This window comes from Neomonachus schauinslandi, chromosome 13, assembly GCF_002201575.2.
Source record: "Neomonachus schauinslandi chromosome 13, ASM220157v2, whole genome shotgun sequence".
Classification (NCBI taxonomy): domain Eukaryota; kingdom Metazoa; phylum Chordata; class Mammalia; order Carnivora; family Phocidae; genus Neomonachus; species Neomonachus schauinslandi.
The window spans coordinates 18,455,990-18,473,343 of NC_058415.1; the positions used below are offsets into that span (position 1 = coordinate 18,455,990).

At 40.5% G+C, this 17,354-nt stretch overlaps 1 protein-coding gene across 1 annotated transcript in view; it reads right to left on the bottom strand.

The window, feature by feature from the left end:
• PRUNE2 (prune homolog 2 with BCH domain) overlaps positions 1 to 17,354 on the bottom strand; it is a 200,847-nt gene that overhangs the window by 166,762 nt on the left and 16,731 nt on the right. The window contains exons 5-6 of the mRNA XM_021689387.1: positions 10,166 to 10,318; positions 7,223 to 7,317 (exon numbers count right to left, since the gene is read on the bottom strand). Coding sequence (XP_021545062.1) covers positions 7,223 to 7,317; positions 10,166 to 10,318 — 248 coding nt within the window. The remainder of the gene's footprint in view (positions 1 to 7,222; positions 7,318 to 10,165; positions 10,319 to 17,354) is intronic.

Consider the following 17,354-nt stretch of genomic DNA (forward strand, 5'->3'; position numbering starts at 1 on the left):
TTCTTTTTTTTTTTTTTTTTCTTAACATATATTGCGTTATTTGTTTCAGAGGTACAGATCTGAGATTCAACAGTCTTGCAAAATTCACAGCGCTTACCAGAGCACATACCCTCCCCAGTGTCTATCACCCAGTCACCCCATCCTTCCCACCCCACCCCCCACTCCAGCAACCCTCAGTTTGTTTCCTGAGATTAAGAATTCCTCATATCAGTGAGATCATATGATACTTGTCTTTCTCTGATTGACTTATTTCACTCAACATAATACCCTCCAGTTCCATCCACGTCGTTGCAAATGGCAAGATCTCGTTCCTTTTGATGGCTGCATAATATTCCATTGTATATATATACCAGATCTTCTTTATCCATTCATCTGTTGATGGACATCTTAAGCCATTCCTTTTTAAAAAAGATTTTTATTTATTTATTTGAGAGATGGAGAGCGAGCATGAGCAGAGGGAGAGGCAGAAGGGAGAGGGAGAAGCAGATTCCTCATTGAGCCGGGAGCCCGACCAGGGCTGGGTCCCATGACCCTGGGATCACGACCTGGGCCAAAGGCAGACACTTAACTAACTGAGCCACCTGGGTGCCCCTAAATAAGGATTTTTGATTCTCTCACCTCAGTTATGACTTACTATCAAGAACCATTCACTGTAGCTCAAAAGGCATGCAAGTCTACTTTTGTGGTTCTATCTTTCATTTTTTCATCCTGCCACTGTCCTCAAGAAGCTATGAATTATTAGCTCTCAATTTATACTTCAGATGCCTCACACATAACTGATTATTAAATTCATACCATGAAAGTTACCTGTGTTTGGCATTTGCTTTAAATTCCTTTGGACCCTTGAGCCAGGTATGAATTGAGAACTCCTAACACCTCAACTACTCAGAACTTTTGTTATTTGGAGTTAGCATTGTGCTCAAAAGTAATACTGTTTTCTTTCAATAAAAGATCTCTACCACTGAATTTTTTTCACTAACTGATTAGGCTGCTTTCCATTTGAATACCAATTTGGAAAAAGTTATATATCACAGCAAGGCAAACCAGAACACTCATATCCTTGAATTCTAGAGTCAGGCTGAGAAGAAACATCACCCTTCTTTCCTCCCTACATGGTATGTCCTACCCAGTCCCTTGTCCCAAAGTCACTGTTATATACTTGATTTATTTACCAAATCTCCCCCAGGTCAGGGGCTGATAATTACTTTCACTATGAATACTTAGAAGTTATATATTACAGATCAAATTGAAATGATTTTTAAAAGAAGTAAAGACATGAAGGTAAAGAGGAAGGGGGCTTGGTATGAGGAGTAGGAAAGGGAGAATTCAACCAAGGACTGCTTGGGGAGGTTTAGGCTGTCTGACACCAAAAATTTGGGGTAATCACTGACTCTAGATGACTCACTAGTGAAGCCCTCGGTGGGCTCCAAGACTACAACTAGTCTTGCCCATGGGTACCATATCCCAAGCAGTGAAAACAGTACTGGAACAAGACAAACCTGGATTGTAGTTCTGGTTCTACATTAGACAAATGTTTTAATCTCTCCAGATTCCAATTTCCTCGCCTCCAAGATGGAGATTGTGGAAGAGACAGGCTCAGTATTCTTCAAGGTGGTTCTTCTTCTTGGGCACATAGCTAGACCCTGCAGCTAGATGGGACCACGTGACTGAGCCAATGCAAGGTGACCCAGAGTGATGGGTGCTACGTCCAGACCAGATCCATAAAACCTCCCACCTGTGGCTCTCCAAGCTCTTCCCCATCCTGCTGATAGGATGGAGGTGTCCACAGGCATCTTAGGAGATGCATTTTGAGCACGGTCTCTGAATCACCCGTGGCCACCGGACGAGGAACACCAAAGTGGATCACTACACAAGCAAAAACAGAACAACTTCTGTGCTGAGTCCCTGAGAGCTGGGGTTTATCTGTTACAGCTGCTACAGCTACCTTAACCAGTACCTTAAACAGCACCCTGGCCTCACGGGCCTTCTGGGAGGATTATATGAGATGATGCTTGCAAGTCCTCATTCTACTGTCCGGTACACAGTGAGCGCTCAACATCAAACGTTAACTCTTTAGCAAGGAGGAGGTGGCTGGCCTGGACCCAAGAGGAAATGGAGGCAGTTGTGACCTAAAAACCTGGAGGAGAGGTTGCACGTGCTTCCACCGGTTGGTCACTTGGCTTTGAAAAAGCACCTGCCATATTCTTCACAATAATACGCTAATCAAAAATCATCTATGCTCCCCCCCAAATATTCCTACTACACGTTCTACAACACAACAAGGTAGGTAGTAAATACTCTAGAGGTACTTCCATCTTGATCTCCAAAAACTCTAAGCTCCAACAAGGAGAAATCACATATGGTGCTTAAAATTGGTAAACCGGATTTCGGACTGCTTCGCTCCGTCTTAAAGCACTGCTTACAGTGGTTCAGTGATGCTTCACTGGGCCCTGAGTAAATGTTCCCTTCTGTTTGGGAAGAGTTTAGCAGTGATCTTGGGCATTCATTCTGCTCTGTGCTCTGAATGCTGAGGGAAAATGTTGGTATTTTTCCCTCTGCAGCGTTCCAAGGTACAGCTTGGCTGTAATCTCTACAGGGCAGAATGAGTCAGCAGTCTGAGTCACTTTACCAGAATGCATCCCATGTGTTCTATTCCAGGTTTCAAATAGCAGAGTGTCTGGTCATGAGGAGGCCCAGGGCTGAGAGCACAGTGGAGCCCCAGAGAGAAAACAAGCCTGAACGCCTCCCTCATACTCCAGCTCCAAATAAAGGAGACAAAAATCTCAAGAGTAGAAAATCCCCACTGTTCCTCATTTAAAGAAAATTGATTTGAAATAAAAACATGTGGAAGCATAATGATGTACTATATGTTGGCTAATTGAATTTAAATAAAATAATAAAAAAACATGTGGAAGCAACAGATGAAATGTGCTTAGCAGGCAACAGATTCATTCAGACAGTCCTGTATGTTTTATCCTCTTCAGTTGTCTGGAAAATTACTACTTTATGTTATGGGTTGTATTGTGTAACCCCCTCCCCCAGCCACCATCAAATTTATATACTGAAGTCCTAACTTCCAGTACGTCAGAATGTGACCTTATTTGGACACAGGGTCGCTGCAGATATAATAAAGATGAGGTCACTGGGGAGGGCCCAAATCCAGTATGACTGGGGTCCACACAAAAAGGGCAAATTTGAACACAGAGACAGGGAGAGACGAAAGACGACGGGAACATGAAAACAGAGATGGAGGTGACACTTCGACCAGCCAAGCAATGCCAAAGACGCCAGCGAACCACCCGGAGCTGGATGAGAGGCATGGAAGAGACTCTCGGCCCTCAGAAGGAAGCAGGCCTGCCAACACTTGAACTTCTCACCTCCAGAGTTGTGAGACACTACATTTCTGTTGTTTACATCACTCCATTTGTGCTGTTTTGTTAGGACAGCCTGAGCAAACTGATACAGTATATATGCTGGAATGAATCCTAACATCATTGATCGTAACAAAAAGTAATCAAGTCAGTGCCTGCTTATGGTCCTTCCTGAGGCAAAATGCTAATGACTCACAGCTTTTTGGAGATGCTTAAAGGAGGCGTGACCATACTGGATGTTGGCAAGGGAACCGTTAGTGTGGTTAACCTCAGTTGCTGTAGTGGTACCTCATTGGAATGGAAAGCTGTGTCCCTTCCCTTTAACGGTATACTAGGCCCACGATGCATAATCAGCATTTCGTTTCTGGTAAAAGAACCCAGGCGAAGTTTGTTCCAGTGAAGCATATGCTCTGATAACCATAAATGCTTTTCTGTTTTTTCTGATTAAGGCTTTATTATTTTTCATTTTTATACTTTCTAGTTTTTAATATGGATTTAGTTTTGGCCACTTTTATTCCTCTCTACTGGTTCCGCTGCTAAAAGGCAGGATTGGAAGCTGCATTGTGGAGAGCATAATATAACATGTAGACTTGTCCAATCACTAGACTGTACACCTGACACTAATGTAACCTTGTGTGTCAATGACACTTCAACAGAAAACAAGATGAAGGATTGGAAGAGAATCAAAACCACCTGCGTTTCTCTTGATAATCAAATTGGCAAGCATTGAAAAGGGCACAAAGGATCACGCACAACGATAATCAGTGAAGTGAATTCCAGTATGTGGTGTGCACGCCCCACAAGGTGTGTGCTGTATTTGGACTCAGAACAACCTGGAGGCCACATGAGACGGGACATCCGTGTCTTCCCCAGGGTCCTAGCTTCCAAGTCCTCTCTGTAAGAAGGGTTACCCCTCTGGCCATGCTTCTGAGAATGCCACTTTTCATCCACTGCTCCTCAAAGTCATATTCATTCTGACCTCATATGGAGCAAAGTACTGAAACTCTGCATTATTATAATTATTTGCTTTCTGTGGTAGATCTTTCAATAGCATCTGTAACCTTGATGAGATTACAACTCTTCTTCCAGTTATCTGGAAAAAAATTGATTAGGAGGGAACAAAGTAGATTATCTTGGATGCACAGCTAGGTGGCTTTGCTTCCCTAGCTGCTTATTTAAATTGGAAAGGAAATAAAAATCAGGTATCATAGGGACAAACTGCAAACACCAATATGTACTAAGTATTTCTATTTACTGAGCATCTACTATATGCTCAGCACTGTGCCAGGAAATTAAAGGGAGATAGAAGTCAAAGATACGAGGGCCTCTGGGTGGCTCAGTCGGTTAAACATTCAACTCTTGGTTTTGGCTCATGTCGTGATCTCAGGATTGTGAGATCGAGCCTCATGTCAGGCTCCACACTAGGTGTGGAGTCTGCTTAAGATTCTCTCTCTCTCCCTCTCCTTCTGCCACCCACCCCACACACACCGTGCTCTTTTTCTTAAAAAAAAAAGAAGTCAAAGATACCATCATTATGCACAATTAACTTAAAATATTGTCTAACTGTGATTAAATAAATACATGAAACTAAGCTCAAAATTAATGGAAAACTATTTCAGTCCTAAGTTGGTCCTTCAGACTAAACTTTGCAAGAGTTCAGAGGATGGTTATAAACAATGGAGAATTTATAAAAGTTATCACAAAATAGCTGGGTCTTGACATGCTTTGGAGGACGAATGAGACTTAGACACTCATTGGAACTAAAAATATTTCTTTGAGAATCTATCTAGATTTAAAGGGTGTTTAGACAGCCGTTTCAAAACACACAAAATAAGGTTATAGGGATTCTGTCATTATTTTAAAAAAGTGAGGTACATGGGGATGGGATAGGAAGGCTGAAATAGAATCATATGTGAGTGGGGAGGAGAAAACATCACCTCACAGGACCCTCTGTGGAGAAAACCAAACTCTGCCCTTAACTGGGGGATTTTTCCAACAGATAGACTGAATAAATAATGTGCATTTGCTCTTTCAAAGAAGTCATACGATGTTACTAAAGAGTTGCTTCCCCATTTCTCAGTCATCTTTACTATCCCCATTATGCACAAGTGAAAAGCCCTCATTCAGCTGATTGGTGTTTAATCTGTATACCCTTCTTTTACACATACAAATGTTCTTCTTCCTCCTCCCAGAAGATCATATAGTGTTTCCAGAGATGTACTTAATTGCCTGATTAATTACTGGACCTGTAGATGTAGATGATCATTTTATCACTTATTCAGCTTGACAAACATTTACAGTTTAACAATTCTGACAAAGCCATTCATATACCCTTGTAATATAAAGGTATGTTAAAGCTATGGGAAGTCTGTAATAATAATAGCCTTAAAATAATTTGCTAAGTACAGACAGTTCCCTAAACAATTATAAGATGCTCTATGTTAATTTAGAAAGGAATTCCAAACAAGGCATTTAAAACCTAATAAGATGCCATTAAGTGAAGGGAGACAGGGGAGGGGGGAGAGGAGACAGAAAACCCTAAGGCTTGAACTAGGAGAAATGATTCTCTGAGCTACTGACCCTTGCAAGATCCATGTTTTCCTTGGATTTCTATACACAAAGCAGACTTCTAATTGAAGGTGATTATCTAGTTACTACATCCCAAATTGCATGTATTTCTTATGTTGAATCACATCAACATCTAATTATAGGGAGCATCTATCAATTTGAAAGTCCACAGAAACAGTTTCGTCCATCTACCAACTACACACAACGAGAACATGTTCTATAAACTACGAGGCACAACGTAACTACCAAATATGATTCTCTCTAGTGACAACAGTCTGCCTCCTGATACTCATATGGATCTATGACCTGAATTACCATGTCAATCAACTGGGAATAAATTTTTCAAAGAAATTATAGAAAAAAAGCACCTGCTTTGCTCTTGGGTTTTCTGACGTATGGACACCCCGTGCATGCCTGCTATTCCCTGGAAATATACACATGATATTGTCATCAACACCATTAGGAACAAGAAAAAGAATGGTGATATATAATTCTAAAAACCAAAAGATGAACTGCCATACAGCAATTTTTATCTCCATAAACTTGAGAGCTCAGTGCCTTGACCAAGGCAATATAACAGTACAGAGATACACAGAATTCGGCATGGCACAAATGTGTTTCTGTAAAATATCATCCCCATTAGTTAGGTTAATTAAGATTAACATACAAGTCACTGAAAACCCCCAAAGTAGAAAAAAGATAATTTACCAAGGCAACACACAACGACATGAGTAATATGCACCCTGAGTCATTCATTTAATAGATTGGAAGGAGAGTTTTATGAATACTTGAGCTGTCACCATTGATTACCAAAAATGACATGCATCCAAATAGCTTACAAGGGCCAAAGGATAACTTGTTTTCTTTGAAAAGTTCTATGAACGCTGTGGGGTGGTGCACAGAAAAACTGGAAGTAAATCCAATCACATATATAATCAATGCTATTAAGCAGACTACACATATGCACACATACAAATGTGAATGTTTGTGTTTTAGGTTTTGTTTTACTGAGATGAATGAAATAGCACTCACTTTGGGAATCCATGTTTGCCATTTTTCATTTGACTTGGCACAGTGGTTTCATCCAAAATAATAACCCACATTCCTAGTCAAATGTATCATAAAGAAGCATTCAGAGCAAAAGACTAACAGTGACTTATGCTGTAGAGAGTTGTAAACCAGTTGCGCAGACTGCAGTTCTATACAATCTGTCATTGCCCAAAAAAAAGCCCCAACCAACCAACCAACCAAATGAACAAACAAAAATCCATTCCTACCCTTACCTCAAGGGTCATGTTCACGGTACTGATGGCCACTTTTATTTCTCCGTCTGACAGTTCCTTTAGATCTTTCAGCATTGTCTGTTCAATACTTAAACCTGTAGATGAGAGAGGAAAACATTATGTTACACCTGGGGAACTGTTCTTGGTAATATCAAGGGATCATGTAAAGAAGTCACCCTGTTAATTTCAATATTCCACCCCCCCGCAACCAAGATCTCTTTTACCCATAAAACACACATTTACACACAGAAAGGCAAAAATCACACTGGTGACAATATTTGTACCAGTTAGGATCCCAGCAGGAAATAGAATTCACACTTCAGGATGAAAAAAAAAAAAAAAGATTTTTTAAAGGCAGGACCCTTACAGAGATGTGGGTGGGGCTGAGAAAATGAATAAAAGATGGTGAGGCATTCAGACGCTAGCAAAGGGACAAAGGAAAGAAACAGAGACCTGAAAGTAGAGGAGAGAGGCTGCCAGAAACTTAGCATCAGATCAGTAAGGAAGCGAAGAAGAAATACTACAGCCTCTCTCTTCTCCTTCCCTTGAACCTCACGCCCCATGTGTTGCTAACTCTTCTCACTAACCAAACCCAGCCAGGAGCCACATGACTAAATGCTCAGAAGTACAAGCCTCTAGAGACCCACAGCAAACAAGGGCAGAGAAAGGAATGGAGAGAGGTGGGCAAAGGTGGAAAACCTAACGTTATCAAGCAAGCTAGCTAAGTCATACCTCACGAGGCCAAAATTTGCTTTCAGGATGGATTTAGTTGAGGCCCCATATTTTCTAGTGTAATTTTATTCAAAATGCACATTTTAATTGTAACCCATAACACTATCATGATAAATTGGGCAACCTTGTAATAGACTTCGGCAATCGGAGCCACTGGACTCCTTAAATGATGGGAAGAATAATCTGGAATGGCTGAATTATCCAGAACTGCATAGTTTGAGTCAGCTGACCAATGTGTTTCAATAAAATCTATCCCTGAAAAACAGGAAAAAGTCTGGCTTGACATTTAACTCTCACCCTAGGTTATTATACCTGATTAGGCCTAACCTCTTGGGGAGAAGACCCATAATAAAGCCCAGTAGAGCACATATATTCTTCCCAGATGCATGTTAAGACACCAGAGTTGCCTATTTGCCCTCCCAACTTAGAACCCTCTGTCAATCACAGCAGTGTGGGGAAACAGACGAGTATAAAATCTTTTTCTTTGACTTTAAGACTGAAAGGCCACCATCAACTGCACTGCAGCATAAAATGATTTATAGAATATACTGCGCATTAAAAGCTCGGTCTAGTTTTGGGGCACCTGGGTGGTGCATTCGGTTAAGCACCCGACTTTGGTTTCAGCTCAGGTCATGATCTCAGCATATCACTGTACTGTTGAGTATTGAGGGCCACTTGGTCCCAGAAGCTGTGAATTCCCCAGAGGAGGCTCTGGTGGCCAGAAAAAGGCCCCAGGAAGAGACGCAGATGCTGGTGTTGGGGCACCATGCTGGGGAGATCTGAGGAAGAGTGAGTGGGACGCTGACGCATCTGCTACAGATGTACATGTGTGGATGTACGTGTATCTTGTCATTCACTTTCTTTTTTTTTAATAAAAAATAAATTTTATTTATTTATTTGACAGAGAGAGAAAACAAGCAGGGGGAGTGGGAGAGGGAGAAGCAGGTGCCCTGCTGAGTAGGGAGCCCGATGCGGGGCTTGATCCCAGGACCCTGGGATCATGACCTGAGCCGGAGGCAGACACCACCCAGGTGCCCCTTGTCATTTACTTTCAAAACTAGACCAAGCTTTTTTTTTGTTTTTTAGATTTATTTATTTATTTGAGAGAGAGAGTACAGAGGGGAGGGGCAGAGAGTCTTAAGCAGACTCCACACTGAGCCCAGAGATCAGCAACAAACCTGATTTGTAGTGTTTGCTCATTTCTGTGGGTGTCAGTACTTCCTCCATGGCGGCTTTCAAGCTGCCAACCCAACATCGCCCAACTCACAAAACTCCTGAAAATTTACCAAACAGCCCCTGGAGCTCGGACGGACAAATTCCAGCACACCTTCATGTGGGATAATGCCAAGGTGCGATTTCACACATTTTTCCTCAGGTTCCCTAGCAGGATGAAGGCACGACTTTGCACAGAGCTAACCTGATCAACCACGCCAACCCGGCAGTGTGCCCCGGGGATCACCTGCCAGATACGTGATTTGCCTTGGGCTCTACCCCCGGGGGGAGTCCAAACTAAGGGAGAAAGCTATGTCTACGTCTGGGTTTCAATCCTGGCCTGGTCACTTGCCAACTGTGTACGTGATGACAAGAAAGCAAAGCTGCCTCTCTCTGTGCCTCAGTGTTCACATCTGGAAAATGGGGATAATAATAGCAGCTGACTCTCAGGGTTGTCATGAAGACTCAGTAAGATAATCCATGCAAAGTTACAACAGTAAAACTTGGTGTGCATCAGGCACTCCGTGAATTATATCTATTTGTGATTATTATAAAACAACTGGGCCAGGAAATCCACTGTCTTGGTAATGCTTAGATTGAGAGAACAATTTTATCTGCTTAACTGTCTTCTCTCTTCTTTTTTTTTCCTAAAATTCATTGATTTATGAAATCCCATTGTGCTTGACATTGCTCCTGCCACGTTCTCAGAATAGAACCCGCTCAGCACAGGGATTTCATGTAATGAGGCATCTGGGGTGCACATTAGACGCCTGAATTAACCATACATCCAGACACAAAGGCCTCAGAGGAGAGGTTGCAGTACGAGCTGCCTGCTTCTAGGTGAGCCGACATTATGTGCCTGGAAATCTTCCACAAGCACAAAGAATGGGGAGGAAAATGAAGGCACACTCAAATTCACTTTCTGGGCCCTGGCCACGTGCCATCCCATAAACCGTCCCTACTCAGGAGCCGCGACAGAGCTGGCGGACAGTCACTCACCCTGAGCACTGAATTGGGTCTCCTGCAGGACGTTGATAATGTCCTCTCTTGGAGGCAAGTTAGGAAATTTCTCTTCCAGGATAGAGAGAATTTCTTCTTGCTTCTCTGAGATCTTCTCGGATTCCATGGTCATCCACTTGAAAAGGATGCTACCTAAAAGGCATGAATGAAAATGGCCTTAAACTTTCCAGCTACTCCAGGAAAATCAATGTTTTCTGGCCCCTTGATCTATACGTCCCCTTCCAATTTCTTGCCTGGATCAGAGGCCTCCACGGAGTAGCATTCAAGAGGCCGTTTGTAGAAAACCCTTCAGATACTATCTGCCCTGCCTCTTTGTTCACCAGGTATTAACCTCCACAACTTAACTGACTACAACGTACTCTGTGGTACAGAGCTCATGGATAAAGGAAGAAAATGCATAGCTTTTCCCATACAAAATGATTTATGTTGTTTTATGATTTCAGAATGGAATTGAATGACCAACTATTTTAAGATATTCAAATTATTTAATATTTCCCTTTAAGAGACCACAGAGAAGACTGTTCCCGCTCACCACATTATTGATTTCACATATGAACTTCTTCCTTTTAACAACCAAATGATTGCAAAGTCCCATTGTCCGCAACAAAGCAATCTGACAAGGTCACCACCAGGAGCCCACTCTCCGACTTCCAGGCATCACACACTACTTTGAAGTCACCACTGTCTATTTGTAAGAATTCACAAGCTGGGTCTAAATTACAGACTTTGATTACAAAGTAATTTGCCAATATGAACGACCAACCTCTGACAAACTCCTGGAATTTCTATGCACAATCTCACCTTGAAAAGGAGGAGTTACCACCTGTCACATCCTCTTCCCCTACCTCCTGATCCCAGGCTAACACGGAGCCATGGGGGAAAGAAAAGTTTCGCTTAATGATGAATGATTAAACTCTCTAAAAATCCCCACACCTATGGATTAATCAAGGTGTCACCAACTCTCTGGCTTTCGGTGTAGCCTTAATGGTAATCATGGGGGAGAGAAAAGAAAGAAAGAGATGAGAATAAAAAAGGAGAAATGATGTAGTGAGTGAGGAAAACTATGGTACGCGATCTCGACATCTATCCTAAAACCTACAGAACTTAGAGATTAGATCTATGCTCACCATTAAACATCTTGAAAAACTCCACACAAGTCATCTGGCCTGTCTGTTACCACTGGCCTATTTTAAAACAGAAATAATACTGCTTTCACAGCTTATAAAGTTATACTGGGAATCAATGAATGTAAACATCAAAATAAAAAGTAAATAACGCCTAATATATTTAAAACATTCATTTATTCATTCATTCATTCAACAAAGAACTAGTAAGTACCTACTATGGGCCAGGCGCTGTGCTAGATGCTAGTGATTCAAGACTGAAATAGAGATAGTTGTGCGCTGTTAAGCTCAGAGTAGTTTAGGGGCTACAGACAAATAAACACAGACAATTTCATTATTAGGGGTATAAGAAATAGCACTGGGAAAATACACAGCACTCTAGATGTAGGCCAGAATTTAGGAGTCAAAAAAAGTTTTGTAGAGAGAGTTAACCTTAGCTGAGACTGGAAGGGTATCTTAAGGTGAAGGCAAAGTACAAAGATCCCGGGTCAGGTAGACCATGTGCAAAGACATTTGAGATGGGAGAGGCTCTGGCCACCTCAAGGAACGGAAAGCAATTACTTAGAACCAGGTAGTATGGTTTCAGAAAAAAAATGTTGGAAAATTTGGTTGGAGAGGTGGACAGGGGCAAGGTCATGAAGGGCCTTACAAGCCATCTTTGTTTTATATTCTAAAGGAAATAGAGAGACATTAAAGAGTTTGAAGCCGTGAGCAGCTCCTGGCTGGCTCAGTCAGTGGAGTGTGCGACTCTTCATCTTGGAGTCATGAGTTTGAGCCCCATGTTGGGCCCAGAATTTACTTTAAAAAAAAAAAAAAGAGCTTTAAGTAGCAAGAGATAACATGCTCACATTTATGTTTTATAAGAATCCCTCCAGCTACCATGCAGAGAATGAATTAGACAGGGCATATCAGGAGAATTAGAAAACCGTTTTTCGTTTTTTGTTTTTAATTTTTTAAAAGACTTTATTTGAGAGAGAGAGAGCACGAGTGGGGGAGGGGGAGAGGCAGAGGTAGAAGCAGACTCCCTGCTGAACAGGGATCCCGATGTGGGACTCGATCCCAGGACCCTGGGATCATGACCTCAGCTGAAGGCAGACGCTTAACTGACTGAGCCACCCAGGCGCCCTAGAAAGTGGTTTTAGATGAGAATTAAGCAAGGAGCAGTCAGCATGAGGAGAAGTGAATGGATTTGAGACAAATTATCATTTAAAGGGCAGAGAGTAGCCAGCTGGATTCTGAGTATACCCTTCAGTCTGACAATTACTGACATAGAATCCAAAACATAAAGTTGGTTTTTCCACTCTTTGTTAAGGCAATGGTGAATCTGAATTTCAAAAAAGACCCTCATCTGCTTCTGGCTCTGATAAACTACCTGTACCAAGAACAAGGAGAAAAGCTGGATTTAAAAAAAATAATCTGTGATGGTGTCAGATAGTTACCCAGGTGACTATCTTAAAAGTTAAGATCCTGTCTAGGCTGTCTTTAGTGAGGAGGACCCCTGCGGAATCGTGAATCCTAAACCACAAGATGGCAAAGAGACAAAAGCAGCCGATGCACCAGCTGAGAATTCATCCCCTCCCGAGGCTGAGCAGGGCGGGGCTGAGTAAATGCCAAGTTACCATCTCTACCATCATCCGGTTTAGTCATCCAACATGAAGAAATGAAGATGAAATTCCAGCAATAAGAAATGAACAAAAGATTGGAGCTGAAGACCTTAAGTGCTTGCTTTTGCCCATTCACCAGATAAATAGAACTATCTGCATTATCTATGCAGCATGGGGTTTTTATTATTTTTACCTAAAGACTTCTCTTTTTGGTAATGACAAACGTATTTCTTTTTTAAAAAAATAAACCTGTTTTTTCTCAATACACCTTTAAAGGTTTTCAAATTGTTTCATATTTGGTCAAGTTGAGATTTTTAAGAACCTCATTTTTAATTTGTAATAAAAAGTTTACAACTTGATTTTTTCAAAAAAATCAACAAACGGCAAGCATCCATTAATAAAGGCCTTAAAAAAAAAAAAAAAAAGATCCTGGAGAGAAGGTAAGTGCAAAAAGTGAAGCCCACATTTGGTGTGGTTTCTCCTCTCTAGGTATTTGCTAATTCCTAAGTTGTAGCCAATGAGATAAGAAGGTTCACAGATCTAATAATCATTTCACAGGAATAGTGAGACAAAAATTAAAGTTTAGGGATCTCTACAGAAAAGGAATCTTGGTTAAAAAACCCAGGCTTTCAGAGGAGGCCCCTGGAGAGTTATACCCTGGGATAGAGGTTGGAGAACTATGGTCTGTAGGTAAATCTGGTCCACTGCCAGATGTTATAAATAAAGTTTTATTGAAATACAACCACACTTATTAATATTGTTTATGGATATTTTTGTGTTATAATGATAGGGTGAGTAGTTGCAACAGAGACCTGTAGGCCTGCAAAGTAAATAGTAAAATAGTAAAGCAAAGTAAATAGGCCTGCAATAGTAAAATATTTATTATCTGACCATATACAGATAAAGTTTGCTGACCTCTGCCATAGCAGAAGGATGAAGCAAAAATAGATTAGTCTTCATGATGACTGAAATCCTGATTCGAATCAGATCAAACACAAAATAGATTAAGTTTGTCTGATACCCTTCTAACTGCCTCTGAGGTGCAAAAGTAAATCCTCTCTAGAGCAAAAGAATCTCAACAACCACAGACAGTATATTATTCAGCAATCAATAAAAAATTACCAGACATTAAAAAAATATGATCTAATGACTGAAAACTCCAGAGGGGGGAAAAAAACTCATGAGAAAAAGAATGGAAATGGAAGTAGAGGGGATTAAAAAAAAGTAGCTGGAGAATTAAGATAGAGTTAGAATCTATAAATAGAATATTCAAAAGAAATTTTTTTTTAAAGATTTTATTTATTTATGTGAGAGAGAGAGAATGAGAGACAGAGAGCATGAGAGGGAGGAGGGTCAGAGGGAGAAGCAGACTCCCTGCCGAGCAGGGAGCCCGATGCGGGACTCGATCCCGGGACTCCAGGATCGTGACCTGAGCTGAAGGCAGTCGCTTAACCAACTGAGCCACCCAGGCGCCCTCAAAAGAAATTTTTAAACTTTAAATTTCATAATTGAATTTAAGATAACAAAAATCTGCTTAACAACAGATTAGATGAGAAGAAGATTAGTAAATTGGAAAATATATCAGAAGAAAATATCCATACTAAGCTATCCATACTGAAGTATGGAGAGAAAAAAAAAGAGGAAAAATATAGAGAGGAAAATAAGGGACCCCGAGAACATTGAGAAAAGGTCTGACATACATACAGTGGGAGTTTCCCTTGGAGAAGAAAGAAAATGGGATTGAAATTATATTTGAAAAGGCAATGGTCAATCACCTTTCAAAATTAATGAAAGCTATCACTCTACCATTCATGTTAAACCATGAACCCAAAGCAAGATAAATGTAAAGAAAAAGACCTCTAGACACATGACACTAAAACTGCTAAAAATTACAGAGAATAAAAATCTTCAAAGTGCGGATATAAGATAAACGCCAATCTAAAATTCTATACTGAGTGAACACATAAAAAATGAAGGCAAAATGAAGACATTTCCACAGAAATAAACTGAAACTGTTTGTCAAGAGAAAACTTACACTAAAAGCAAATAGTAAAACAGAAGAAAACTACTATAGATGGAAGCAAAGAAATGCAGGAAGGAAAGAAAAACACTGGAGAATGTGAATATGTGGGTAAGAATAAATCAACATTCATTGTATAAAACAATCACAATATCTTTTTAAAAAAATTTTTTTATGTATTTTAAGGGGGAGGGGCAGAAGCAGAGACAGAGAGAGAGAATCTCAAGCAGACTACACTGAGAACAGAGCCGACGCGGGGCTTGATCTCACGAACCTGAGATCATGACCTGAGCTGAAACCAAGAGTCAGAGTCTTAACCAGCTGAGCCACATAAGCACCCCAACAATGGCAATATCTTATGGGGTTTTAAATATATGTGTGATTAAAATACATTCCAGGGTGCCTGGATGGCTCAGCCGTTAAGCGTCTGCCTTCAGCTTAGGTCATGATCCTAGGGTCCTGGGATCGAGTCCCACATCGGGCTCCCTCCTCGGGGGGAAGCCTGCTTCTCCCTCTCCCACTCCCGCTGCTTGTGTTCCTGCTCTCACTATCTCTGTCTCTGTCTAATAAATAAATAAAATCTTTAAAAAAATAAAATACATTCCAATAGTAACAAATTGCAGAAGGGACCAGGCAAATTGTTCCAAGGTTCTCGGATTGTCAGAGAAGTGATTAAAATATCAATTTGATTGTATGTTATAATCTTGTGTTGTAACTAATAAAATAATTTTTAAAAATAATTCATATCTCACAAGCTAATGAGGGGAATTGTAGTAGTAAAAATATTTTAGTATAATAGTAGTAAAGAAATGAGGAAATGGAGGAAATGTGAGACATGTTGAAAACAAACAGCAAAATGACAAATTGAAACCCAAATGTAAGAGCAATTGCATCAAATGTGGAGACAGTTAGTGTTTAGTGGGTACATCGTTCAGTGCTACATGATGAAGAACTTCTAGAGATTGAATGCACAACAATACAAAGATACTTAACATTACAAAACTGTACACTTAAAAATAGTTAAGATGGTAAATTTAATGTTATGTCTCTTTGCCAATGTAAAAAAGACAAAGTACTTAAATTAAAAGAGAAAAGCCATCAAAGTGAATTGTAAAAGCCATAATAGCAATATATTGTTTGTAAGAAAAAGCCTTAGATACAAGGATTGTGAAAGGCTGAAAGTAAAAGGTAGAAAAAGGTGTAACGTTCGTATAACATACTTATGTCAGACGAAGTAGACTATAAGGCAGAGAATTACTTGACATTAAGCATTTTCTTTAAACTATTAAAGGGTTAACCCTCAGGAAGATACGTCAATCCCAAATTTACATGTGCTAAATAACACAGCTTCATCTGCAAAGCAAAAACTGACAAAACTGGATAAAGAAAGAGATAAATGCACAGTCACAGTGTGAAATTTTAGGACATCCTTCTCAGCAGCTCTAAGAACCAGTAGGAGGAAAATCTGTAAAGATGTAGAATATTTGGGGGGGTGTCTGTATGGTGCAGTCAGTTAAGCACCCCACTAGGTTTCGGCTCAGGTCAGAACGATCCTGCCACTGCTCCAAGCTCAGCGCAGAGGCGGCTTGAGTTTCTCTCTCCCTCTGCCCTGCCCCTCCAACTCTCTCTCTAAAATAAATAAATCTTAAAAAAAAAAAAAAGATCTAGAATATTTGAGCAACATGAGTCACAAACAACCTAACTGGCATATGTTGAACACTGTCATCAACAATGGTGGACCTATATTTTCTTGTCTAGCACAAATAAGCATTAACCCAACTGACCATCTGTTGAGACATAAATCAAGTCTTTTTTTTTTTTAAACCCAACTCTATATTTATATATTAGATACAGGCATGGGGTGGGGCAGGGGCATCAGGCTCTCCTTGTGTCCCCACCTCCACTTCTGTTCATCCGCACACAGAGGCAGCCGTGGATGTTAGATGTGGCAGCTTTTGGGGAGAATCAAGTCTTAACAAATTTCAAAAGCTTGCAATCACAGAGTCATATTCTACGGCCACCATGATCATAGTCTGAAAATCAGTAATAGAACAAAACTAGAAAATTCCCAAATATTTGGAAATTAAACAATACACTTCTTACTCGTGGTAAAAGCAGAAATTGCAACATAATGAGAATATATTTTAATTAAATGATAATGAAAATATGACATTTAAACTTGTGGAGCACAATTGGAGCTATGCTCTGAGGAAATACATCTTTAAAAGCATCAGGTGTTCAGTCAGAATGGCTAAAATTAACAAGTCAGGAAATGACAGATGTTGGCGGGGATGCAGAGAAAGGGGAACCCCCCTACACTGTTGGTGGGAATGCAAGCTGGTGCAGCCACTCTGGAAAACAGCATGGAGGTTCCTCAAAAAGTTGAAAATAGAGCTACCATATGATCCCGCAATTGCATT